This window comes from Bipolaris maydis, assembly GCF_028858645.1.
Source record: "Bipolaris maydis strain C4 unplaced genomic scaffold PSV08scaffold_5, whole genome shotgun sequence".
In the NCBI taxonomy this organism is placed as follows: Eukaryota; Fungi; Ascomycota; class Dothideomycetes; order Pleosporales; family Pleosporaceae; genus Bipolaris; species Bipolaris maydis.
The window spans coordinates 1251676-1277141 of NW_027093861.1; the positions used below are offsets into that span (position 1 = coordinate 1251676).

At 48.8% G+C, this 25466-nt stretch overlaps 9 protein-coding genes across 9 annotated transcripts; 6 read left to right on the top strand and 3 right to left on the bottom strand.

The window, feature by feature from the left end:
• Nucleotides 1–995: 995 nt before the first annotated feature.
• PSV08DRAFT_177657 (cytochrome P450) lies at nt 996–2779 on the top strand (the record flags this gene model as incomplete). Its single annotated transcript, XM_014226660.1, has 5 exons — nt 996–1241; nt 1294–1410; nt 1467–1623; nt 1694–2302; nt 2373–2779. 5 exons carry the CDS (start codon nt 996–998, stop codon nt 2777–2779), a joined length of 1536 nt encoding a protein of 511 aa, XP_014082135.1.
• Nucleotides 2780–4250: 1471 nt separating this feature from the next.
• PSV08DRAFT_388483 (cytochrome P450) lies at nt 4251–6009 on the top strand (the record flags this gene model as incomplete). Its single annotated transcript, XM_014226659.1, has 5 exons — nt 4251–4292; nt 4347–4407; nt 4462–5516; nt 5608–5774; nt 5853–6009. 5 exons carry the CDS (start codon nt 4251–4253, stop codon nt 6007–6009), a joined length of 1482 nt encoding a protein of 493 aa, XP_014082134.1.
• On the bottom strand, nt 5952–10064 carry PSV08DRAFT_37009 (uncharacterized protein). Its single transcript, XM_014226658.2, has 6 exons — nt 9969–10064; nt 9746–9872; nt 9360–9689; nt 8676–9304; nt 6756–8627; nt 5952–6707 (listed from the first exon to the last, which is right to left on the bottom strand). The coding sequence occupies exons 1-6, from the start codon at nt 9972–9974 to the stop codon at nt 6192–6194; spliced, it is 3480 nt and encodes a 1159-aa protein (XP_014082133.1). The 5' UTR covers nt 9975–10064; the 3' UTR covers nt 5952–6191.
• Nucleotides 10065–10241: 177 nt separating this feature from the next.
• PSV08DRAFT_200138 (rRNA processing/ribosome biogenesis-domain-containing protein) lies at nt 10242–12696 on the top strand. Its single transcript, XM_014226657.1, has one exon. The coding sequence runs from the start codon at nt 10282–10284 to the stop codon at nt 12673–12675; it is 2394 nt and encodes a 797-aa protein (XP_014082132.1). The 5' UTR covers nt 10242–10281; the 3' UTR covers nt 12676–12696.
• A 200-nt stretch (nt 12697–12896) lies between these two features.
• On the top strand, nt 12897–13934 carry PSV08DRAFT_350278 (uncharacterized protein; the record flags this gene model as incomplete). Its single annotated transcript, XM_014226656.2, has 1 exon — nt 12897–13934. The coding sequence occupies one exon, from the start codon at nt 12897–12899 to the stop codon at nt 13932–13934; it is 1038 nt and encodes a 345-aa protein (XP_014082131.2).
• Nucleotides 13935–14740: 806 nt separating this feature from the next.
• Nucleotides 14741–15670, top strand: PSV08DRAFT_370210 (uncharacterized protein; the record flags this gene model as incomplete). Its single annotated transcript, XM_014226655.1, has 1 exon — nt 14741–15670. The coding sequence occupies one exon, from the start codon at nt 14741–14743 to the stop codon at nt 15668–15670; it is 930 nt and encodes a 309-aa protein (XP_014082130.1).
• Nucleotides 15671–16358: 688 nt separating this feature from the next.
• Nucleotides 16359–17045, bottom strand: PSV08DRAFT_400958 (uncharacterized protein; the record flags this gene model as incomplete). The annotated part of the gene is made up of 3 exons (XM_014226654.2): nt 16359–16508; nt 16582–16782; nt 16967–17045. 3 exons carry the CDS (start codon nt 17043–17045, stop codon nt 16420–16422), a joined length of 369 nt encoding a protein of 122 aa, XP_014082129.1. The 3' UTR covers nt 16359–16419.
• Nucleotides 17046–17962: 917 nt separating this feature from the next.
• On the top strand, nt 17963–18329 carry PSV08DRAFT_246283 (Cyanovirin-N; the record flags this gene model as incomplete). Its single annotated transcript, XM_014226653.1, has 2 exons — nt 17963–18095; nt 18142–18329. 2 exons carry the CDS (start codon nt 17963–17965, stop codon nt 18327–18329), a joined length of 321 nt encoding a protein of 106 aa, XP_014082128.1.
• Nucleotides 18330–21812: 3483 nt separating this feature from the next.
• On the bottom strand, nt 21813–25066 carry PSV08DRAFT_246284 (uncharacterized protein; the record flags this gene model as incomplete). The annotated part of the gene is made up of 5 exons (XM_014226652.1): nt 21813–23119; nt 23168–23645; nt 23718–24043; nt 24095–24879; nt 24933–25066. The coding sequence occupies 5 exons, from the start codon at nt 25064–25066 to the stop codon at nt 21813–21815; spliced, it is 3030 nt and encodes a 1009-aa protein (XP_014082127.1).
• Nucleotides 25067–25466: the final 400 nt, after the last annotated feature.

Consider the following 25466-nt stretch of genomic DNA (forward strand, 5'->3'; position numbering starts at 1 on the left):
GTCCTTCCTATATTATACTATTACATAGCTGTCTATACGCTCTTCTATTGTAACTTTCTAATAGAGAGCTATGTACTGTGAAGAGTGCTTGAAGATGCTGAAAAACTGCTTAACAAACATCATCAAGGGCATAAGGAAAAGTAAAAAAAGAAGCCCTTGTCTCCTTTTATTGGTCAAATACTAACAGATTTAGACGAGGATTCCTAGCTGATTGCAAAACACCAGTAATACACGTAATTGTGATCCCTACGTGTTCCGGCGTATGTGCCAACCCGCAATGCGATGTCTTCGATCTGTATCCTTGGAAACAAGATACCTACCCATGGCTGATACAAATGTTTTACCCTTTACTTAAGTGAGTACATACTGATGAAGTATACGCCGTTATCGATATTGCCTTAAGATACTAAATCCGTTACATGTTACGGTGCGGGTCTGTATACTCCGAACGTAAGGCTTATTCTAGCGCTAGTAGCGCGGACGCTAGGCGTTAAGGTGCGGGTCCGTATAGTACTCCGAACGTAAGCTTAAGTATCAGCTACGCAGACAACAACAGAGCTTTGTTGTCTTGTGCCTGCCTTTCTGGCAGCGTGGTAGGCGCGTGTAGCTGCGTGCTCGGCTCTGCTAGGAGCCCTCCCTGACATACTACTGCATTTAACTGGCACTATCATTGGCCGGCCATAGAGTAAAGGCTACCGCCTTTCGGTCGACAGATCGAGTCGGAGATAAAATTGCCTAGCACTAATTCTCGGCCTGTAATGTGCCAATCGATTGAGAACCCAGACACTATGTCTTGTTCCGTCGAATGTGCTAAACCACAGTAACCTATGGGGACTCAAGGCCGGAATCGTACCTCCGTCTTCGTAATCAATAGATAGTGGGCACGGAAACGGAGGAGATGTTACTTCCGATTAATGACCTCTATCTACATAAAATCGGAAACCACCCAGTACACTTCTGTTGCCTAAACGAATTTCACAACATTCCAATAGACCATGGCGTTAGCAAATAGTGTTGCGGAATTACTCGCTCGGTTCACCAACGATACGTCGCTTGCTTCAATCGTCACATCGGTGGTGGCGTGTTCTCTAGGCCTTTTCTACTTTGCGTTCTATAGTAGACGCGCCACTACAAACGCGACATGGTATGCTCTTACTAGCGATGCCCTCAAGAGCCGGTCCAAACAGCAAGAGCAATGGATCACCAATTGCCAGGAGGTTCTTTACGGAGGATTGAAAAAGGTACTACATGTGTGGATAGGTAACATGGTATACGTCCTAACAATTCTTACAGGTCAAAAGAGCCATAGCAACATGGTCCCCTACCGGACCTGTTGTTTTCATCCCAAACTCATTCGCGCATGAGATTCGGAATATGAAGGAGCTTGAATTCGGAAAAAGCTTGGTAGCTGTAAGTGGAGCTGTCTGGGATCATTTCGTCATGGAATATCACTGACTAGTTGATAGGACTTTCTGGCTACCTATCCAGGATTGAATCCTATTGCAACCGTTGATTTCCATGACATCATGCAAGACGTCGTCCGGCTCGATCTTACCCGATCATTAGATGCTATTGCCGGAGACATGAATGTCGAAGTTGGCGCCGCTGTCAAAGATTTGCTGGGTAATGTTCCAGGTATATACTGCTCCCACCCCCAAAGCCACACCATAACACTGACAATTCTTCCTGCAAGACTGGAAATCTATAGACCTAAAACCGTTCATCTACACTATCATCGCCCGGGTATCTACCCTTGTTTTTCTTGGTCCGGAAGTTGCAACAAACCAGGAATGGCTTGAGATAGCCGTGACTTACACTTTGAATCTTGTACGGGGAGCCCAAAAACTCCGTGCTGTACCTCCATTCCTACGGTTCATTGTACAATGGTGGATTCCTGAGCTTAAGCTGTGCAGACAACAAGTTACTAAGGCTCGAGAAATCATTAACCCGGTCGTTGAGGACCGCATCCGGAGAAAGGCTACAGGAGAGATCACCGAGAAGACTGCTGATATGATTAGTTGGGTTGATGACAAAGCCCGGGCGAAGGGTGTCAAGATTGATTTTGCCAGTCTTCAACTCAATTTCGCAACGGCGGCACTGCACACAACTACCGAAACAATATCGTTTTTCATGCTTGATGTTCTCGGGAGTGAGAAAGAAACTGGAAACACTCTCGACCGACTGAGAAAAGAGTTGGTTGCAGTTTTATCAGAACATGGGTTGAGAAAGTCATCGCTGTCTTCGATGACGCTGCTGGATAGTGCCTTGAAGGAGTCTCAACGCATGAACACACTTAACAATGGTAAGTAATTCCGCTCTATACTCAGTATTCTGACACAAACTGACATTGACAGTCGCCATGATGCGTCAAGCCGTGGCCAACGTAACGCTTTCCGACGGCACCATTATCCCCAAGGGTTTCAAACTCGCCGTCGAATCCAAGATGGACGACCCCGAACTCTATCCCAATCCCGAGAAGTTCGATATCGATCGGTTTGTTCAGCTCCGCGAAATCAACCGGAATAAATGGCATTATGTCACGGGGTCACCCGAACACTTGGCATTTGGATACGGAAAGCATATTTGTCCTGGCCGCTTTTTTGCGAGCAATGAGATCAAGATCGTTCTTATGCACTTGTTGATCAAGTACGATTGGAAGTTTGTACCCGACCAAGGACGATTCCCGAGATTTTGCTCGGGAACGGAAGTTGCGGTTGACCCTCGTCAGAAGCTCATGGTGAAGAGTAGACCTGCGGAGATCGATTTGGGTTCGCTTTGAATTCAATACTTGCCTACTTAGTGGTTGAAGGGTAAGAGTTTCCAGCTCAGTGTTACCGGAGGAGAGTGATACATTTTGTGGTGAGCGGGTGTAGAGAGTGCAGAACCCACAAGTCCTACTCTGGCGGACTACAAGTACCTTCACCTTCACCTTCGTTGGTGCACGCCGACGCTGAGTTAAAGGGTAGAGTATAGCAGAAGAGATATAATGAACTAAAAATTGTAGGATTGCATGGTTTACTCTGTACACGAAAGTCTCCACCTTATATTCGTTGGCCTGAATGGTAGCTTTTGCCTAAGGGTCACTAGTAACCCTGTGCAGCGGCACAATAGAAGTAGGCTGCATAATGGCACAAGCTATGCTTCTGCTCTTCGCACCTCTCTCAGTTGTAGTCTTTGCAGCCAATCGAGCCACATTCAAAGATGAAGTGGCTGAATAGCGTCTTGGCATGAACCCTGTTCCGTAGTGCTTACTACTATTAACTTAAAAACTCAAGATTAACAACACGATATCTCTCCCCTACAAAAACCTTCAGTCCAACCGGATGATTAGTTCGGAACTGGTCGTTTCCGAGCCGGCAATCAAGCAATACATTACCTACCTACCTTTTTGGTTTAGCGCATCCACATCTTTGTCACGCAAATCTTCTCGGACGGTGACCTTAGAACACTATACTAGCTTGCTTGCCGTTGGTAAGCGACTACTTATCATATGGATCACTAAATATGAACTCGCAGGTTTCTCGTTAGTCGTTCTCGGCAGTCGTTCCTCCGTCTGCGATTTGTTGCTGCATATTATGTACAAACATCGGCCAGAACAAGATCCGCCAAAACTAAATGGAGACTATTCAACTATCAAGCTTACGTGTTTGGTTGCCAAATATAATCTTTTCTGGTCATTTGGAAGAAGCAAATTACCTTTTTCCCAGAGAACCAGCTAAGATTCCTAAACCATACTGTTCAACATCCAACCCGCGGGGAAACTTGCCTCTCCTAGCTGCTCTAGCCACTGGTTACGTCATCACTGCGACACCTTGTACGAGTGTGCATTGTTGACAAAGATGCCACCTATTGAAAAAAAGAAACTGGCCTTGAAAGTAACCTAACCAGGTTCGCAACCCGCGAATGTGGGGCTCTGGCATGCCCAATGTGCGCGATAATTTGAGTAGGTGCGCAAGGGGCAGATCTCCGTCTATCCTCCGATGCTCCGCGTTTCTAACAGACCCACGATCAACGATCTGCGACCCTTAACGACAAGGACCTATAATAATTCTGAGCAAGTATATATAACATCGCCTGATGGTCTTCTCTTTTACGACCGCCACTCTTCTTCTACTTCAAAGACCTCAAGGGCATTTGGGCAGAATTCACACTGCTACCGGCCCTGACTTTTGCTACGTTAAGTTTGTAGCTTGTTTTTCAACTTTGCTATAAGATTATTTTGGGGTGCTGCACCCCCTTTGACATCCTGGATGGGGAACGTACTGCTTCTTGTGGGCTGGATTATTGGAGGCGTCAGTTCAACCCCTCTGCACTTTCCCTTTCGAATTTACTAAATAAATACCCAGGCCATCCTTCAATTCTTCCTCCTTGCTATTTACAATGTCTTCTTCCATCCTTGCCGCAAATGTAAGAGGTCTTTTCTACTTCCCGTACAGTGCTTTTGCTGATTTGCAATCAAAGTCCCGGGCCCAAAAATTGCTGCAGCTACCGGATTTTTTTATCATTACAAATGTCTAAAGGGCGAGGAAGCTGCATGGCAGAAGGAAATGCATAGAAAGTACGGAGACATTGTCCGCCTTTCACCTGATCGATTGTCTTTCGTGACAGCCGAGGCCTGGAGAGACATTGCCGGCTCCTCAGTTGGGAAACGCCTTGAGAATCGGAAGGATCCGTTAATGTTTCCACCAAACCTTAAAGGCATGCGATCTTTGGCCTCGGAATATAGGACAGAAGTCCACAGGCCCCGACGAAGATTGTATCAGAACGCGTTCAGCGAAAAAGCCTTGAGGAAACAAGAGCCTGTGATTCTCGGTTATGTTGACTTGCTCGTCAAGGTTGTCAAGGAAGCTGCCAAAAACGATTCAAACAGCAAAGTGGACATCCAGAAGCTGCTCAACTGCTGTACGTTTGACGTGATGGCAGACCTGACATTCGGGGAGCCTCTCGGTCTACTTGAGCAATCCGAGTTGAGCGAATGGGTCGCACAGATCTTTGGCAGCATAAGATTGACGTCGATTAAGCGCATCATCATGGAATACCCAATCATTGAGCGTTTAATCGAAGCCATCACACCCGCGTCTCTCAAAGCTGCAGCACTAGCACACTACAACTATTCTGCCCAGCGTGTCGAGAAGCGACTCGCAAAGGGAATCGACATTGGCAAACCGGATATCTGGTCGCTGGTCATGACCAAGAATGAGCAAGACGAGATACCAAAAGAGATCATGGTGGCCGATGCTGCAACATTCATGGTTGCAGGAACAGAGACAACGGCTTCGACACTCACCATCCTTTTCTACCTCTGTCTCACGCATCCAGAGCAGATGCAAAGGCTCCAGGCAGAAGTACGTGCTCTGCGCGAGGATGAATTGACTCTCGATAGAGTGCAACACCTATCCTTCATGGCCGCATGCATCAAGGAGAGTCTGCGCGTCCACCCCGTCGTTCCCATTCCTCTCTTCCGCAAGACTCCAAAGGGCGGCAACGCCATCGACGGACAGTGGGTCCCAGAGAATGTAAGTCAAAAAACATCATGACAAACATTTCGAGACGTTCAGTCTTCGTCTATCTTCTGTTCCAATTTAACCTTTTTTTTTCACAAACCAGACTCGCGTTGCTGTTTCCCAACTCGCTGCCTATCATTACAGCTCGAACTTCAAAGACCCAGACTCCTTCATTCCTGAGCGCTGGCTTCCCGGCACTGGCTACGATGGCGACAAAAAAGACGCTTTCAACCCGTTCTCGACCGGGCCACGCAACTGTATCGGGCAAAAGTAAGTTTTGTTTTCGACAAAAGTCAGCTAAAAAAACAAGATCAAGCTTTTCGCTAACGTCCAATTTAATCGTGTTAGTCTTGCGAATTATGAGATGCGAATCATTCTTGCAAAACTCTTGTGGAATTTTGATTTTGAATTGTGTGAGGAGAGTCGGAATTGGATCAAGCAGAGGGTATATGTCCTGTGGGAGAAGCCTCCGCTTATTGTCAAGGCAAAGTATATCAGGGGATGAGATTTAGCTGGGTGCTTTCCCACGACTTTGGACACGGTAGATGCTAGTTTGCGAAGAAGAAGAATTTGTCTTTCCGTCACACTTTGTCGGACATTGGGTCTACAGGCACTGCTACCTGGTGCGATCGCAATCGACAGCACTGACGAGTTATCAAACCCACCAGACATAAATATTAATATAAGCTACAACACGAAGCCGCCAGTATTTACACTGTTCCAACTTCGCATAGGATGCGTATCTTCAAGTTCCACGCACCACCAGAGAACTTCCTTTGTCTTTTCGATCTGTCCGCTCTCCTCGTAAGCTCTGGCCAACGCGTACCATGCCTCCGAGTAGTCCCAACCAGCGCCAAGTTTCGTGAGGGTTGAGAGCAGCCCAAATGCACGATCACGCGCTGCAAGACGAGTCAACTCGGGAGGAGAAAGCTGATTCTCAGCCGAAGGGATGTGCGAGGTTAGATATTGCGACCTTGTTGTAGACGGACTGGTTTGAATGGAAGCGGCCGTGGTTGGCCGAGACGGCGACAATGTGGCTGTAGCATTGACCGGCTCCAGGGGTATAGCCTCCTTGTAGATATCCAAAAGTATGTTTGATAAACCCACGATACCTTCAGGATGATCGGGGAAATGTTGCAGAGCTCGTTCAAAGTCTGCGCGAGCCTCATGAGGCATCGATTGAGCAACAAGTAGCTCTCCGCGCTGATCAGAGTTAGCGAATGTTCTGGGATCATGAGCTTCATCACTTACTGCAGCAAATACGTCGGCCCATAGCTCTTCCACACTTTTCCCGCCACCCCACCCCTTGTCTGCAAGTGCTTTTGCTGTGGCCGACTCTACAGATACCTCTGCCTCAAATGTCTCCACCAACTTTAATGCCTCCGCTACAGCTTCTCTTGCGTCCAGGAACATATGTGCCCTTGCATATAGCCGTGAGATGAAGATCCAAATACTGACCAGTAATGAGACCTTTTGTCGACGCTCTTGAATCTTCGAGAAGTAAGGATCAGAAGGCACATAGTCTGCACGCGGGAGTACAGAAGGCAAGCGCATGTCTTGCCTAGGTGGGTGATCGTGCGCTAGCGGTGGAGCGGAATGGTCGAGATTATGAGGGATAGATCTCAGAGGTCTCTCTCCATTCTCATTGGATTTCATGGAAACATCAGGTAGAGCAGAGCCATCAAACGCAGTTTCTGGAAGCGGTGGAGCTCCTTGGGCTAGATCAGTCTCCGGGATAGAGGCTTTGCCAAGACTCGCCGAACGTGAACGCCGCTTCTGCAATTTGCTTGCAGTTCGCGTAACGCCAGCCTGTCCATCTTCATGTTTGTGATGAAAGAGATGATGTCGATGGTGGGAATTGGGATCTGCCGCAGATTCGTTGTTGGTTACTTGGATAGCCGGAGCCTGATCTGGCTGTGTGGTAGCTGTTTTTGAGCTGACAGCGGATGCATTGCGAGCGGCGTTGTCTTGCTGCGCCCTGACCGAGCCTCTCCCCCGAAAGATGCTCCCTCGCCCAGTGCCGATAGCAGTTTTGGGTGGCGCCAAAGCTGCAGGAGGAGTTGGAGGCTTGATCACATCTGCCGTCGGGTCGCCGAAAAGTCGACCATATAACGCCAGCAATTCATCGCACCCATCTACTGCTACAGTGGCACCATCTGTGATTTCGAGAAGCGCCAACTGCGTCATCTTAATCTGCAAAATATTGCTCTTCTCAAATCGCTCCATGCGATCCACGACGCCCGAGTCGGGGCTATCTTGGCCGACGGCATCATTCAGATGCTCACTACGGTAGGCGCCCGAGTCACCACGGCCGAACATAACAGTAGGATCACCAAATTGCTCAAAAGCTGCTTCGCAAGCTCGCTCGGCGGCAGCGAAATCAGACCGCGATGTCAGCAATAAAGCAAGAAGGTGCCATACTGGCATCAGCTTGCGCTCTCGGCCAAATTCGCTGGTAATACCATCGGAAAGTACTCCGTCAGCACTGATCGCGGTACCTTTAGTGCCTGAGGACAAGGCACGTTTGGCAATCTTGATTGCGCCTGGAATGTCTCGCACTTCTGCCAGCACTAAGGCTAGCGCGTAAAGAGCCTCCACATTGTTCTCGTCGCCAAGCTGTGGTGAAAGCGCCTTACGAAGGTACTGTACAGCTTTGGTTTGGATGCTTGAACGTGTTTCAACATCGTAAGTAAGCCGTGCCCAGTGAGCCTGGCTCACGCCGATGGCACAGTATGCTGCTGCCAGAGCCAAGGGCTCAACCACTGGTTCTGCCGAGGCAGTAGAGGCATCACCTTTTGCTGCACGACGATGTTCTGCCTGTTCCAACCAGTGCTCGATACTGTGGCCAATCTCGAGCGCCTTTTCGGCCTCCTTCTTGGATCCCCAGCGGCAAAGCATCCTAATGGCTTCTGCTGACGTTCGCAAGACGGTGCCGTCATCGTCTATACCTGCTTCGGGTTCCCCGCTCTTTTCCGCTCGGTCCTTGTTCCGCTGGATGATCTCCACGTAAGCATCGTAGGCTTTGTAGGCCAACTCAGGCTCGGCGAGCGATGCGTGGACGACGAACAGATTGCGCAGTATTTGGGTAGAGTGATAGGTCTTGGTGGCTGCTCGATAGAGAATCTAAATAGCGTCAGTACCGCTGAGTAAAATTGTTCGTTGGACACTCACATCAAGTACACCTCGAGCAACGCCCTCCTTGCCTCCTTCACCAAGATCCTCGTCGGACCATGTTGGGCCGCAGAGTAGACGCCAGTTATCCATGACAGAGTCCACCCATGATTCAACTTCGTGATTGGTTTCGCTGGCCTTGGGAAACTTTGTCTCCTTGATCAAAAGATTTTCATAGATAGTTTCCACTCGCTTGAGTTCTGCTCGCTGCCGTAATCGTATGTCGGAACGAGAGTTTGAAGAAGGCTTCTCTGCAATGACGGGCGTAGAGTCAGGCTCGTACGGAAGGTTTCGACGCAGGATGATGGAGAGCGAGTCATAGTATGCTTTCCATGCCTGTCGTCGGTGCTGTGCCGAATCGGCTATGTCGGTTGTATTGTTTTTGGATGAGGCATCCCAGAACTTGGCCCAATATCGGTACGTTCGCAGGGCATCGAAGGCGGTGACGTTTCCGCCAGTGCTCGTAGACTGGTCGGAGAGCTGGCAGAGACGGACAATGGAATGTTCACCCCACATGTGGAATTGGGCGGACTCGGTGCTGGGTGTGATGGCACTGGACAGCCATGGCATTATGGATGAGTAGGCCGTGACTGCCTCGCCGACTGCGCCTGTCTTTTCGAGAGCGGAACCTGTACCGCGTCAGACCCGGGATTTGCTTCTGGGAAGGAAAGGCGTTGTATGTACCTTTAATGTATGAGCCCTTTACCAAGCAGACCCGGGACCATCCATGTAGCGAGCCCCCTGCCTCGCCCGACAGCTCTGTTGCAACGACTCCAAAGTCGTTTGGAAGCCGCGATACGGCCTGAGCATGCTCATCGAGTACGTAGTGTGTCCACGCAATACACACGGTTGCCTGGAAGACATCCTGGTCGTGGCTACTGTCTTCGTCGATGGCGGCAAGCAGCGAAGGGACAATCTGCGACAGCCCAGCAGAGGCGGTCGAGGAGGCGGTCGAGGGGCGCTGGGCACTATAGGCGGCTATCTGTGTTTCGGAGCGGGCTGTGATGGTGAGGCCTTGATCCGACGTTAACCCTCAGTCACAGCATGTAAAGGGAACAGGGTTTGCTGACACTTCCGGTGTGGTGCGTGTTTTTCTACCTTCCTGCACAGCTCAGGTACATCGGCCCATCGTCCAGCACATCTGGCCTCGTCCAATTGCTGGATGTAGCGCTTCGCTTTCTCGTTCTCAGGGGCGTTCTGTGCTGCTGTAAGCTTTGGGCGCAGAGAAATGACGTTGCGCTGGAGGAAGTGGCTGCTCCCTGGACACACAAAGCAATATGGCGGGCAACATACCACCATGATGTTAAAGATATCCCTTTGGCACTACGCAAAGTCGCAATACACGCACAGTCATGTTCGAGTAGTAATATTCCTTGCGACCGCAGCGGCCATGGCCATCCACATGTCACAGACCGACTGCAGCTCTGGTCCCACCCAGCCGGATTAGTCCCCACATCCCTGTCGTCTTAGCGCTTCACGGGCCGACGCGACCGCCGAGGTCCAAACTTTTTTGTTGCCATTGAATTGACGAGATACTGTTCTTGCAGTTCAGCTCAAAAGAGACGAGCTGGGTTGATCTATTCAGACACGGCAGAACCAGCTCGTCATGGCGCCCCTTGCTGCAGAACTCGCGACGCTGCGGGCGCTCAGCTTCCGCATCTCATCTACACCAACCTCCCAACTTACCCAGCACGTGCCTGCAATAGCTGCATCCTTGGCCTCGTGCAGGACAATTCTTTCGTCGCCCCAGGCTTCAGGCACAAAAGCCACTTCCTCCGAATACTCTGTCGCCGTCCACAAGTACCGCACCCTCCTGTCTACTCTTCTTCAAGATCGCACTCCTCACGGAAGATGGTGCGCCATTGTCTTGATCAAAGCGACCATCGAAGTCGGAGGTTGGGAAACTTTGCAAAAGACTCTGCCCTGGGTTCGCGGTCTCTTGGGATTCCTCAACAAGCCGGACCCACCCTCCTCGAAGAAACTGTGCATCATCACCCTGACACGCATCTTTTTTCTGACGAGGGAATATCCGACGCTGGTCCGTGAAATCACCACTCCATCTCTGACGCCTTTCGTACAAGCGGGACTGCAGATAGCCAATACGGCTAATGTACCGGATTCTTTGCTGTTGACCGTCCTAGACAGTTTCAGCCAACTGCTACCCCGACATCCCACAGTCTTTCGATCATACCTCAAACAGCTCCACCCACTCCTAGCCCGCTTGGTTGCGCCCACCCCGTCCACCAAGCTGAGTCAAGAAGAAATTTCTGGATTCAGGTATGGGGTTACATCCGATATTGCTTCCGCTGCGCGCCAACTCTATGTGCAGTTACCTCACTGTGCACCAAAGGGCACTTCTGGTGAGGACTGGACAAAATCCGTCAAAAATGTAGTCAACAGCACCCACCAAACTGCAGATCATGTCTTCCGTGCGGTAGTGGAAGATTGGCAATCTACTTCCCGTGAAGCACCCTTGGCGAATGGCCATACCATCAATGATGAAACCCAGGATCTGGAGCCAAGCTCAGGTCTTTCACCTTGGTCGGGCATTTTCGCTGGTGGTGAACGACTGCTGGGACTCATGTATCTCCTGAAAGAGTTCATAGAGAGTCCCACTTCAAGCACTATCTACTTGGATGTCGGTCTGATCGTCGACCTGGTCTCGAGGATGCTTTCGGTCACCATCCCTGTATCTTCATCCAAAAACTTCCAAAGCACTATCCGCCTGAATGCGCAAGTCAGCAAAGAAGAGCGAGAAAACCTCTGGCTTTTGCTTCCGGAGGTTCATGTTGTTGCGATCGAAGTGCTTTTGTCACTAGCACATCGGTCTCAGTCGAGCACCATTGCGTTGGACCCAATCATCATTGACCAGCTTGTCTGGGTCTTCAATGCGGAAAGAGACACGGTCCAAGTCAGAACGGCATGTTATGTGGCAACATCAGCTCTTTTGAAGAGAACTGGAGTTGCGCTTCACAAGTCTACTGTTGACTCTCTCCTGCCCCTCATCCGTTGCTGCTGCGATGACCTGCTTCCCTCAGCTGCAACTATCACTACAACCAACGCTATCCCCAGCCGTGCCAAGGTAAATGGCAATGCTCAGCCACAGACGTCTGCAAACGCAGACGCTTTCCTAAGCGCCTCCAAGGAACCCGGCAATACCCTCGAAGGCTATACGGGACTGTCCCAAGCCGCATACAATCTTCTGCCTGTGCTACTCTCGGATATTCGTGCTCAACATTTATCCGACTCCATGCGAGCTCGCCTAGACCGCACTGCAATTCTCGCACAGCACAAGGAGGCCATGGTAGCTAGTTTACTGAACCCTCCACCAAGCAAAAGGTTTGGTAAGCCTGCAGCAAGCATTCTGCCCCTTATGGCTCGGTCATTTTCTTCTGAAAGGGACGTTGAGGGCATGCTGCGGCCACGGATGCCAGTAATCCGCCTAGGTGGTCAAGACCTGGATACAGAAGAGGGAGTGGACGACATGGACGTTGAGGAAGAAGAGGAAGAAGAGGAAGAATCTGAGCCACAAGCTCCAGAAGAAGTGGCTGATGGATTTGTAGAGAATACTGGGGCCTCAGTGAAAGACTTCGCCATGGCAGATGTTCTCCACACTGACGCACACACATTCATCTCCTCCACGCCGAAATCAGCATTCACAGATTCAGGGAATACGCTTTTGTCAGAACCCTCAGCCTCTGGTGAAGCAAAGCGCCCAATCGGCAACGAAGGCCCTCATTCTCCTTCGAAGCGTGCAAAAACAACCCAAGATGACCTGCAGCCTACGCGCGCCTCACAGCCTGTTTCCACGGCTACCACGCCTTTTGAAGACTCTCTTATCGATGCGACAGCGTCAGCTACTTCCGATTTCACTGCTACTCATACCGCCTCTGCGATTCCAGAGCTTCCTGATCCAGGTGAAGGTGACGATGACGATGACAGCGATAACGATAAGATATCACTAGTGCTTGGACGGGACACTGATGATGACTCGGATTGATAGTAATAGTAATCGTTCAAACCATGGATCTGCGCGTGCTTTGAATATACAGTGAAACTGTTGGCTGCAAACACTCGTGGTGCACAGACCCTGTCCGCTATCCATAGATTACAATACCACTTCTTACAACAGCACTTTCCACTCGTCCAGACCGTTCAACTGATGCTTTCGATGCCCGACAGTCCTGATTCATTCACGGACCACATCACAACACCGCCACTATGCCAAAAGCCAGCCGCCCAGCCGTCATTTCTGGAGCGTCTACTACAGCAAAATCCAGGAAAATCGCCAAAGTCATCGTCAAGCGCACACCCAGAAAAGGCAATATAGCCACTTCGCCAGATTTATCTACAACGCCGCAACCGCTACGCAAGTACCCATGGGATTCTCATCAAGGTGATATAGTAGTGAATAGCGTCGAAACTCCGAACAAGACAGGACGACTCACTGGCGTAGAGCATTACCTCCAACAGCTCTCCTTGAAGGAGGACTACAAGGACATCTGCACAGACTTTGACGAGTATCGTCGCAACGGGCTGAGAGTGACTGATGCATGGGATCCTAGTGATGAGCAACCAGACGAAGCGGAGCAAGAGCGATACAAGCATCGCACTGACTACTCATCCACACCCATCCCGCGGCCACCGCCAGTGCATACCGAGTACGAACACCAAATCTACACATGCACAACGACCAACCCCGCCATCTGTCTCGCCATAGTACGCATCGCCCAACACAACCTCCCCAACATAAACTTTCAATCAGCGATCAACCATCTGCCCAACCTTTCCCCCGCAGGCCGGCTTCCCAAATTACCATTCGGCGTTCTGGCAGAAGACATAGCACACAAGCAGGATGTGGAAAACGACGAAGACATTACCGTACTTTTCCTACCGCGGTTCTATCACGACGGCAGACATGCGGTGGGGTACTTCACTACCGATTCGCCCCCAACGAACTCCACACAGGGCTCCTGGAAGGCGCTCATGCAATATGTGCGACAGATGCTATTCACACCGTGTACGCTCGAGGATCTGGAGGCGTACGGGCTGATTAGGTATGCGGCTGTTTCCAGAGCCCAAGACGATATCGAGGGAGGCGATGCATCTGTGCAGAGTATCGGCGCGAGGGGGGGTCGCTGGCTTCAGTATGATAGCGTGGAGGATTGGGATGAGCGGAGGGCGGCGTTTCATATTGTCGAGACGCTTTGGGATAAGCGGTTGGGGGTGACGACGGGGTTGGAGGAATCATCCCTCTGAGGGGTGGCAGTGAGCAAGATGGCTTTAGTTGGGTTGGCATAGCGCTGGAACAGGTCCTTCCGAGCCAGATGAGATACTTGAGGAGATGCGTCCTGGTCCGAGGCCACAGATGATGACAACGGGCTTAACTGTCTCCTTTTATTGTTTCTCCGCAAGTAATCACTGCATTCAATAATCAGGATTCGAATCAACCTATCACCCCATGGACAAGTCAGTGGTCACTCAATTTACACGAGCTGTGAGTGAACGGGACTTTCACCTTGTGCGCACAAGAGCTAGGTTGCCATCACCTACCACGTCCTCTTCGAATGATGAGATACAACTGGCACGGTCCCTGCATTTTTGCTGAACGTCAGTATGATCTACATGTGATACGTGGGCAGACATGTGCCCATCATCTCGTTCACAATCGCCCAATAATGACAATGTGTATATTTTCAAGCGTGGTAGCGAACGCAAATTCCAGTTGGATAAGTATTGGGGTTGCTTCAAACAGATCTCAGGGTCAGCGATGCTGATTGCTGTTGGGAAGGGCACAATGAACCCCTGAGCGGGCCTCCCATGCGATAGATTTATCCTCTGCATATCTGAGTACGAGCACTGTGCTGCTGCAACAAGAACCTCTACGGTACCTGACCAGCAAATATCTGTATGGTCCGCCATAAGGGCTGACTAACGCATGTTGCAGAGACCGACACCATAACAAGAACGTTCCGCCGTCGCCTCAATTTTGCCGTATGAGAACCATGGGTCCTCCAAAGCTCTCATGTCCGTCTCCGCTCACGACTGTGCCTGGAACATTCACTATGACTGATAGCGCGAGGAAACCCTTTCAATTTTTGAATCTCTCAAAGGACATACGCCTTATGGTATACGAGGAGCTGAGCATGAAAACGTACCGAGACAGGTTTCCTCTACGGGACAACCAAGATTATGTAACGCTGGTCAATACAGTCATCCCAGGTCTCTCAATTCTCGCAACTAGCCGTCAGATCAGATCAGAAGCATCCTCGATCATCTTGCCACGGCTGCGAGTGATATTGTGCTCGCCGCCAGTCATTGTCATCCAAGCTGAGCATCTCATCAGCTTAATGGATCTACACGACTGCTTCAGCTCTGTCTACGGCACCAAATTCATGGAGAAACTCATATCCTGCCTGTATGATCCGAGAGCACTGCCCAGAATCATGCGTTACCGAAGAGGCAAACTTTCGACTAGGCAGTTGCGGAGAAGACTTCGCCTACAGGAGCTCATTGCAATAGACGATGAGGCAAGTCTCAAGGCGTTTGTGAGATTCGCTCTTCGCGCTATGAAATATCTAACAAGAAACACCGCCGAGACCCATCACGAATACCCGCCGCTTACGTTCGTGGTCGAAGTCCCAGATACCTTCCAAGGAATACCTGTCACAACCTCGACATCCCTGATGAAAAGCATCTCGTATAAAATCTTCTCCCCGTTGATTCCTACCCTGCCGCGAACGGTGACCAATCACGCAGGCATCTTGTGGCTGCTTCGCCGTTTCACGTTCCACATCTCGCTATCGTGCGAGCTGTGGCGCATCGTTTCGCTCATCGTGAAAGTGAGGCTACTGGACAAAGGACATACCGGGTGGCGAATTAGCGGAAGCAACGTTCAAAAAGCGATTCTGCGTGGCCTGGAAGAAGCCAGGAGTAATGTGCCGGGCATAGTACGTTATGGCGGAAGGGTTCCAAGGGAGACGGACGAGATCTAAGGGGAATAATCATGCTACAAGCATGCGGAGGATTAGCTCGAGGTACCGTAGTGGTGTACAAAGCAGATGGGACATAGTCTTGCAGCGATGCGGGAGTGGGCTTCTTAGTTGGAGTTGCTCACGGGATTACTGTTATCGTGGAAGTCGCACGTTAGTAGGTAGCTGCATCTACGCAAGCAGAATTTGCACTTTGGAGAGAACTTTGGACTCTTCTTATGAGCAAAGCAGGGGGAGGGTTAATGAATGGAGGGATGATCTTGAAAGGAAAAGCTTGTGTCATCTTTGTATTGGACTGCTGCCTTGTATTAAGCAGAGTATTCTGGGAATATATAGTGAGTCTAACTCGTAGGCTCGCTCTTGATTAATTCTAAACAAAAGAAATGGACAGAATCGAGCTTGGTAAGTGGTGTTTACCATCGTGACACTAAGCTGAGTAGAGTAATAATTGAGGGGGGAGGAGAGAGAGGGGAGGAGGGAAATAATTTTCATTTAATTCATTCCTTTAGGTCGAATGGCCATACTTTTCTGAGATCAGCTTAACTTCTAAGAGATTCATTATCAACGTCGTCGTCATTGTCATCGGACTGGTTATCATCATTAGGCTAATTGTTCACATCAGGCTGACCAGCATCGAGAATGAGCTGTAGCATCTCCCAAAAAGTCTTTTTCTTGTCCAACCTTAGCGGCCTCCCAGTCTTTTGAGGAGGCCCAGCCGTCATCTTTTATTTTCAGTCGCCATACTAGACAGCTTAACAGATGCTAATGTATTCGCCGCCAATGGGATTGGAAGGGTCGTCACTCCAGCCAAGCATCTTTGGAATAGGGATCTCAGTCTCGGCTGATACTTATGAAGTCTCAAGGCGGTTAGCGGCAACATCATTCGTGTTCTATCATTTTATTGCAGAACATACAGTACTTGATGATTGTGACGTTTGAATTTGTCGAGAATCGTGGAGGCTCTGCTAATCTAAAGGGCAACTTTGCAACGATAAGTTCATCGCTAGCCATTTGGAATATGAAGACTGGAGTAAAGGTGCTTTCCTTCTCATCATACGAATTATCCCTAATTGACTTCGGCAGTTCAGTAATGACATCTACTGTTACAGTCCGGTCTATGTATAGCATGTCTGTAGCTCACGTATTTGACTAGTAAGACGCGAGTTGGGTAAAGCTGGAAAAGTCCAATTTCTAGTAGGAAGCATCGTGCGGATCACTTCACAGTTCAACCTAGTCTCTCTTTGAGTACGCGATCGTTTATGGACCCGGAAAAAGCCCTATTTATCATTGCCCGCTTACCGCAGCTGAATGGACGTGTCTCAGACTGGCATAGTAGAGATTCGGGTAGGTTTGCGGGGCCGACCGAGGCGGTGGACATGGTCGAGAATGAAAGCGTCTGATGACCCACAGAATGGAGGGAAAAGGCGGCCCGTGCAATGTTAGCGTGTCCTTGGCATCGACCCTGCTTTTGCACACGTCCCAAGCTGTTTCTCTACATACACTGAGTCTCTGATGTCCTTTCCAATCCATTGTGCAACCCAGTCAACGTAGCAAACCCATCTGATAGTGTGACGACTTGCGAACTATCACACCAGTCCCCAGAGCGCTACCAGGGCCTTCCATGCAGCACGGTGCCGTTCCTTTACTCGACAGCTGATGACCCCGCACTCGAGGCCTGCGTCGATACCCACAGCTATAATGGTACAATGGCATATCGTGAATCGCAAACAACGCACCAGCCCCACCTTTGATGCAAGTTGAAATCACGCCACTGTGCTCAAGCCACTCACACACAGCCACGGGGCGCACATCGGGGCTCCTGCATAGCTGAGGCATATGTATGTATGTCAGACACTCGGCGCCGTTACATCTGGCCATCGGTGACTACTGTGGTGTATAACTGTCTCGGTAAAGGCTGCGTTATTGGGAATTGCTAGGTTGTACGACGTGAACGGCGTGAACAATGGCAGTATCCAAGCTGGATGACGGCAAGGTGTCCGGTGAAAGCATGTTTATGCCACGTGTGACGAAGTAGTCAAGGCTGATCCACCACCTCCTCCGAATGTTCAACAAGTGGGGTCTGGTGGGGGTTACGCTGTTTGGGTCAGCTTGGCTTCATGAACCTCTTTTACTCCAGTGGTAAGGTGGCTGTCGGACTAAACCTTCGCCACTCGTGTTCGTCGTTTACTATAAAGCCCAACCTTTCCTTACTATCTGTCCGCTCTTTCTTCAACATCCCACTAAGCTTCAACAACCCCGCACTCGAGACCATTTCCCTAAAAGTTCCCTTTCACCATGAGTTTCTATTACACTGCTGAGAACATCCGCATTGAAGACGGCCACATCCTCAGGGCTCGTCTCCAAACTGCTGACGGTAACTGGAACGACTCCGAGATCGACCTCAATTCGTTCATCGGCAACGACAATGGTAGTTTGCTTCTAGCTTCTAATTCGGCTTCGCTAATACTCTCTAGGTCACTTTGTTTGGGAAGGTGAGGGCTTTGCCGGTTCAGCGGAAAACATTCATTTTGCCTTGGAAGGTGATGGTGACGTTCCCGTCCTCCGCGCCGATTTGAGGGATGTCGATGGCAACACAGAGAGTCGTGACCTCAACCTGGGTGAGCGTATCAGCAACGAAAACGGTCAATTCCAATTCAGTTAGTATCCTAAGTGTCCTCCGGGGTGATGCTGAGAGCAGCTTACTGACAGATTGATTAGTCTAAGCCAGCTTCAGTGGCCATGTACATAAGTAAAAATGCATTATGATTTCGCAGAATATGCAAGAACGTGCCCATCCAACACTCACTTCTGTGATGCAAATCAACTTCCTTGCTACTATATGCTGCGGCTAGACACAGCGTTGTCATTATAGTCGTTAGCAAGGTCTTTGTGGTACGACACGCGTACGTTGATTGGACAGCGATGTGCAGGCACTAGCACGTACGTGTATATGTGTGGCTGTGCAAACCTAACCCGACATTGCTGGCTTATGGCCAACGGGTCTCATTTCGGATCTACTTTAGGTCTTTTCTATGCCCTCCTGTCAGCCTCTTGCAGGCCTCCCATCGCTCTTCCAGTGACAAACAAGACGGTTTCTTAGCGCTTACAGGTAGTTCATGCATGTAATTGTAAAAAAGTCATCGAAATCCACAAATCCCCGCACAACTGCTTATCGATTGAGCTTCAAAAAAGGAATAACTAGGATGTAGCCTTGGAACCGGGTAGAGCTTGCTGTTTCCCTCATTCGCAAGCTCTCTGCCGCCTAGTACGGCACTTGGAGTATTTCTCGTACGTTGATACATGTTCATACCGCGGTGTTAGGTAGGCAATCATCCTATGAACGACTTTCCCGTGGCGCATTCGGCAAGATAGCTTCCCACTTGTGGCGTGTACATAATACCCAACCTATCACTATAGCAAGAAATGCCTCAGTGTAGAATTAACCTCTACTTCTCTTCATCCTGGCTGGATATCTCACATCTAGTGTATTTAGGTTTTGGCTTAATAGAAAAAATTTGATGGTACGGAAGTTGATTAGTACGTTTATCCATGAAGGTGTTGGTGGTAAAGGCTTACTTGACATCATAGAGCGTTTTTATCGCACGTTCGCAGATTCATTGCTCGGTCAGTTTACATGCTTCCCGAGATGAATATATTAGGAAGCTAAATATAAAAAAGTTGACCTTTGCTGATTGGGCTCTGTGAACCGAAGATGATTATATATATGTATCAAGGCAATACAGTGATCTGCTATAGAAGTCTTCACTTTCATTACACAGATACTACGTATTGGTAGTCTTGATTTCCTAGGCTAACAGCCATGTCCTTTGTGAATGTTTGTTTGGCGATATTCAGGTCTATGTAGTGAGCTAAGGGAACTTTACGTATCATTTTGCGACATCATTGAACGCTACCAGCCGAACACGACCAGGCCCAATCCATGCAATATGGGCCTTAACAGTATATTGCTCGTTACGTAATATACAGAAGAGAGTATGCTAATGAGTGCAACAGGCCGCCACGCATGCTCTGATGGAGTGACGGCTAACTGCTATGAAAATACGGGCCCGCATAGTTGTGAGCATTGCTGGGCTACTTATTGCGAACCCAAGTCAAGTCTAAGACTTGGATATTGATTGTTTTGGATAGAGCGACTCCTTCTACATATTAGAAAGAACCCTCTAGATCTACTACTATCTGCTTTCCTCCAACCGTGTGCAGATTAATTTCGAAGATCGGCTCGGAACTAGTGGATTTGCTGATGGTTTTTACAAGATATAGTGGCACATGGCTACTGCAAACTAGTCGCGCAACAATATATTCCCTGCAGATCATCCGTGTAATATGTACTAGCTGGGTAACCTAGGCCCCTTTTTTGAACAAATGCCCTCGTTTAAATCTTCGAGTCTTCCACCTTGAGTCTCATGTCAACAGCTGCCACAAAATGGCGAGGAAGATCATGTTATCGGCTAAGAAGTAGCTTAATACCGATGACTTACCTATAGCTGATTCTCCCAACGGAAGAAGAAGTTCACGGACTCTATCCGATCTTAAGCGTCAGGCACGGTGCCAGTGGATTGTATCAAGCACCCTATTTATAATGGGTACGTGTCCATTGACTAAATACGTTAATACATAAAACCAGCTCCTATGAGCTGGTTTCAAGTTGGTGAAGAGTATCAACGTCAGGTATGGGTGTGTGACGGTGACAGATTTAATGGAGTTTAGTCCTGCCCAGTCTAGTCGGTGTTCTGAGCAGCTGTATTTGGAGTAATAGACATGATAGGAAGCTGGCGTGGCGTAGACCAACATCTACACCACGCCACTTCATCACAAAACGAAGTCCGTGCCCAGAGGCCTGTTGTGTTTCTTTAGAACTAGAAATATTCAATCAACGCATATATAAAGAAATCCACTTTCAAGTCACATCAGAGTCTTCACCTCCACCAGAGATCCTCGAAATACAACTGCAACCTCAAATTCAATATCATTCTCTCAACACTCAAACCAAAATCTTTCACCTTCACCAGCGATCTTCTAGATCTACCTCTCAACCCAAACCAAAGCGCTTTTTTAACAGTCTTTAATCCTCCATCCTTCAACGTCACCATGAAGCTCTTCCTTCTCTGTGCTACACTTCTCAGTGTTGTAGCGACTCAAGTAGGAACCGACAAGACGTGTTCAGTTGGTCAACAAAAATTCTGTGCGGAAAACATTTGTGGATCGATTTTGAGACCGCTTTGAACGGTCTGTAGCCTACGCATCGTTGTATGGAGTTCTTTTTAAAGAGTTCAAGCTCGACTGGTTTTTATGAGTGTGTTCATAGCTCATATGGACGAATTGGACTTCCTGTTGGGAACTTGAAATCCTACTACTTTCGCTCAACTCTTACAATGACAAGCGCTTCATTACATTTCTTATTGGTTTTTCTGCATATATATAATATATCGTTTCTAATAGATTTGTTTAATGCAACTTAGCTTGGCTTTACACAGGCTGCCATGTGCCCCAAAAAGTACAGTATACTGCATAGCAATTTCTGTTATGGGATGGGCGATACCTATCCACATGAGGTAAAAATGAGGCGCTGACCCGTAGAGGGACTATAAATAATAATTCGAATAGGTTGCTATCGGTGACACGGCGACAGACATCCAACAGAGCTATCTCGCCTGGTTTCAGGGCTCGCGACACGGCGCCTAGAACAGCAGCACGTGGCCGTGTTGTTCAGCAAAAGAGAGGCATGAAGAACATCTATCACAACGCTGAATAGATGGTCATCTGGCTGGGATAAACGTCGAATGACAGCAGTCTCGCCGTTAACTTCATCAGAATGCACGACAAGTCCTAACGAAAGGGCAACATTCTTGAACAGATTGATTAAGCTTTTAACGGAATGGATGGATAAGGGATGAAACATCCATACGAAGTCTGTTATGGTGCTCTTCAAAGCTAAGTTTGCGCTGTATCTAATCCAGGGTAACAAGCGCGCTAGTAGCTTCTACGATAGCAATCATTCGGGTTGTAAGTAACACAATGAGGTATAATAGAAGTTAGAGTAGCTACTATGATAGCATAATGTCATTTTGGACACATTTGGTAGGATCTATTAGAATCATAATGTTCTAGAAACTATCAAAATCAACTACGACAGCTCGACTCTAACCTTCCGGTAAGTTCTCAACTGCACAGGCCCCACAAGTCCAAACTCATGCCAGTCCTGGCTAGTATAGACTGTTTTATTATTCGGACCAGCTCCAATGCTCAATACATTGTCGATGTTTTCTTTGACAGCGTTGAAGAGGGACGTTGTTACTTCCACTTTCATAACGTTGCTGCCGTCTCGAACTAGGTTGGAAATTTCAACGATGGGATTCGTTGGGTCGATGGCGGGGACTTGTTTGCCATTCAGCCACGCCTTGATGGTGTGTAGAACGGGTCCAAAATCTATCATGATGGATGTGGAGTTATCTGTTGAGATGGTGAAGGTCGTACTGTATGTTCCGATACCACTGGAATGTTCGATTCCCGGAATTTTCGTCCATGGTGCTAGTTCAGGAAGCATGCCTACGTTGATTGTTGTGATGTTGGGGTTAACTGTAGCGAGGTCGAGCATAGGCCCATAAGCTTGAACTTTAAGATTCCAGGTACCCAGGGTGGTGACCATCGGACTTTGTGTGTTGACTTTGGGAAGATTGATGTTTTTGCCATTGCTCAAGGACAACGATACTGGCAAGCTGTCGGAAATCAATGCCTCCAGGTGGTTGTCTTCTGTGAAATGGACATTCTTCACATTTGAAGAATGATTGACTACGTTTTTTCCTCTTTTTGCAGGGGCGGAAGCTTTGAAAGCGATTATAGTTGTTTGATGGGATTGTAGTTGAATGGCCATCCGGACGGTAGAGGAGCTTCTTTCAAAAACTGCCGACGAGACCTCAGAACCAGTCCATGAATCCAGGATGTAGGGCAGCAGATCTTTTCCGACATTGAAGGTGATGTTGAAGACTCCTGATGCTCCTTGATTGTACAAATAGACGTACTCAGAGCGCGACCGGGCATCAGTCGTCCAAAACGTGAAGAGGTCCGACGCATTGGTAGTACCGTCCACCTGAGCGCGAGCATGTACCCCGTCTGCAGCAAGCGTGGATGTCGAAAAGTCCTTTGCATCGAAAACGCGCACACTCTTATGCTGCAGTAGCTCCTTGATATTTGCTGAGACCTGTTGCTGTCCTGTGGATCCAATTGTAGTATTTGGGATTGTACCCACGATATATATGGGCAGTCCGTTGTGTGCAAATTCTAACAACGCCGCAGACGCATCTGGCGTAATCTGCGTCTGGTTATGAATGAGTAGAGCCTTGTAAGCTGGTCCCTCAGGAGCCAGAACACCATCAACAACCACAGCATGCTCAGAAACCAAGTTCTTTGGGCCTAAGTACTCATATGTGTACCCTTCTATGTGTTAGTCTAGTCTTCTAGTTTTTGGTTTGTTCATCTCACCGTATGCGTTTGCGTCAGACGTGGAATACATATCTGCAAACTTGAAGGGAGCCTGATAATTGTACAGAGCGAGGTCGACTTTGGGTGTGCCGGATTGCAGTATCAAGCTGTTTCTCGCTGAATACGTAAAGAGATCATCGAGATGCCGCCATGCTGGCTGCCTTTGATTCCACATTTCAGTATACGAATATTGAAAAGGCGTGTATCCGGGCCATGTTGTCTTGACATATTCGCCACTGTATGCATAGCCATGAACAACCATCGTGTTAACCCCCGCTGCGTAGGATTGGTCAAACAGGTTTTTCAGTTTGGGGATCCGAAGAATGTATGCTGCTCCATTGATTGCGCCGATTTCCGTCGAGATAACATTTCGACCCGATAGATGAGCCGGGCCTACGAACTGCCGGTAAAGATCTATGTCTTCCTCAAAGCCAAGAGACTCGAGTTCAGGTACTTGTACATGTGGTATAGCTTCCGCCTATAGATCATCAGAGCAGATCTTTATTGGGTGAAGAAGAATGTGACGCGGGGACGTGTCAAAATAACTTACCATGTCAACAGGTTGGTTATAGCCAGGTTGATTGGACAGCTGAAGTCCCTTGCTTGACGCCCATTTGGCATAATGATCGATGTAATCTACATAGCCCCCACTAAGAGCAAGCTTGTAGTCTTGAACGTAGGGGCCACCGTCTGTGAAATACTCGCCTATTGTGTAAGTCATGTTGTAAGCGGGAAACAATGCTTGCCATGCATTCGTCCCGTGGAATAGAATTGGGAGATACTTATTGATGCTATATCCATGAAGCTTTTCGAAACGCGAGGGAAGATCTGGTGTCCATGGAAGAGCGGCTTGGATCTCCATACTATCCTCCCAGGCTTGGAGAAAATGTCAGTTCGGGTATAAAGGTAAAGTACTGCAACACTCACCGTAGCTCATAGCTTTCCCCACGAGGCTAGCTATTCCAGGGATAGACAGAATGTGTTGATCCCAAAAGTCCGTCGTTTTCTTTGCACCACTTGTACTCCAGTGGTCTACTATCCAAGAACCATTGCCTAGCGCGGTTGTGGCATTCGCAACTGATACACAGCTTCGCTGATTTGTATAGCGCTCATACATGGCAAATAAGACCCATGTTCCATTGCCATCTGGAGCTTTCCATGTTAAAGTGCCATGGTTCGTGATGTTAGTCAACTCAACCATGGAGTCATGATCCAAAACCGTGTAGGGAATCCTAGAGCCATACGGACCGTCCGCGAAACCACCTTCTGAGGCGATTCTTCCAGCAACTACAGCCACCAGCTCGTTTGATCCCCACGGCTCCGGTGGGTTCATGAACCCCGGAAGAAAGTTGTAGTTAACAACAGGCTCGGGGATCTTATTGGAGAAAGTAGCTCCTGATTCAATCTTGGTACTTCCATACACAAGCGTCTTAGCTAGGCCGGGAGCCTCAACCTCTGAAGGCACTCCAGCGCCTTGGTTGGGACCCAAGGCGAAATCGAACGCTAGCTGAAGCGTAGTCGCTGTATCCAAGGCTGCCTGGAACAGTTTGTTAAAAGCGTCTGTACCAAATCCATAAATAGACCAGTCGGTCAACGCGGGCCCCAACCCATAGTTGTAGAAAGGTAGGAACTCAAAGCCACCGCCTCCCACAGCGGCGATTTGACGAATATCATTTTGAACAGATTCGTGTGTGACTGATGCGTCAGGTAACCTACCGACATCAGCAGGGTAAACAGGTAACAAGAGGGGTCCAGGAACACAAACCAGTATCTAAACTTTGGACGGTATTGGTTTGGAGGGTTGCTGAACTGAGCAGTCACATTACTTGACGCAGAGCTATGCACTGAAAGCCCTCTAACTGTAGGTAACAATAGAGCAGATAGAAGCACAGGCTTCATTGTTCACGGTAGGCGAGGAGGTGATACTCGGTCGCTGGGCTGTCGTCGGATATCGGGTCATTTAAATGGGAACTTAGAAGGTACGGTTACGACTATTACGACTAATGACCACATGCTGGGCCCACCCTCGCACTGAACTTGCCCCGGGTTTATTCATCAAACTAAGCTGAATGGATATTAATACACTTCCGGCAGAGAGCATGCGTACCCCGGATTGTTAGGATTTCCACAATTTTAGCAAAGGCCTTGCTTGCAATTCGTGGAGAGAATAGCAGGCAGGGTTGGTGACTCGCGTGATGCTAGTTCGGATGTTCGGGTGCAGCCAGGCACTGTGCTAGAATCCTATTGAGAGCATAGATCTCTAGTCGGGATAACATTGAGCTTCTGTCGTCAAGATTCC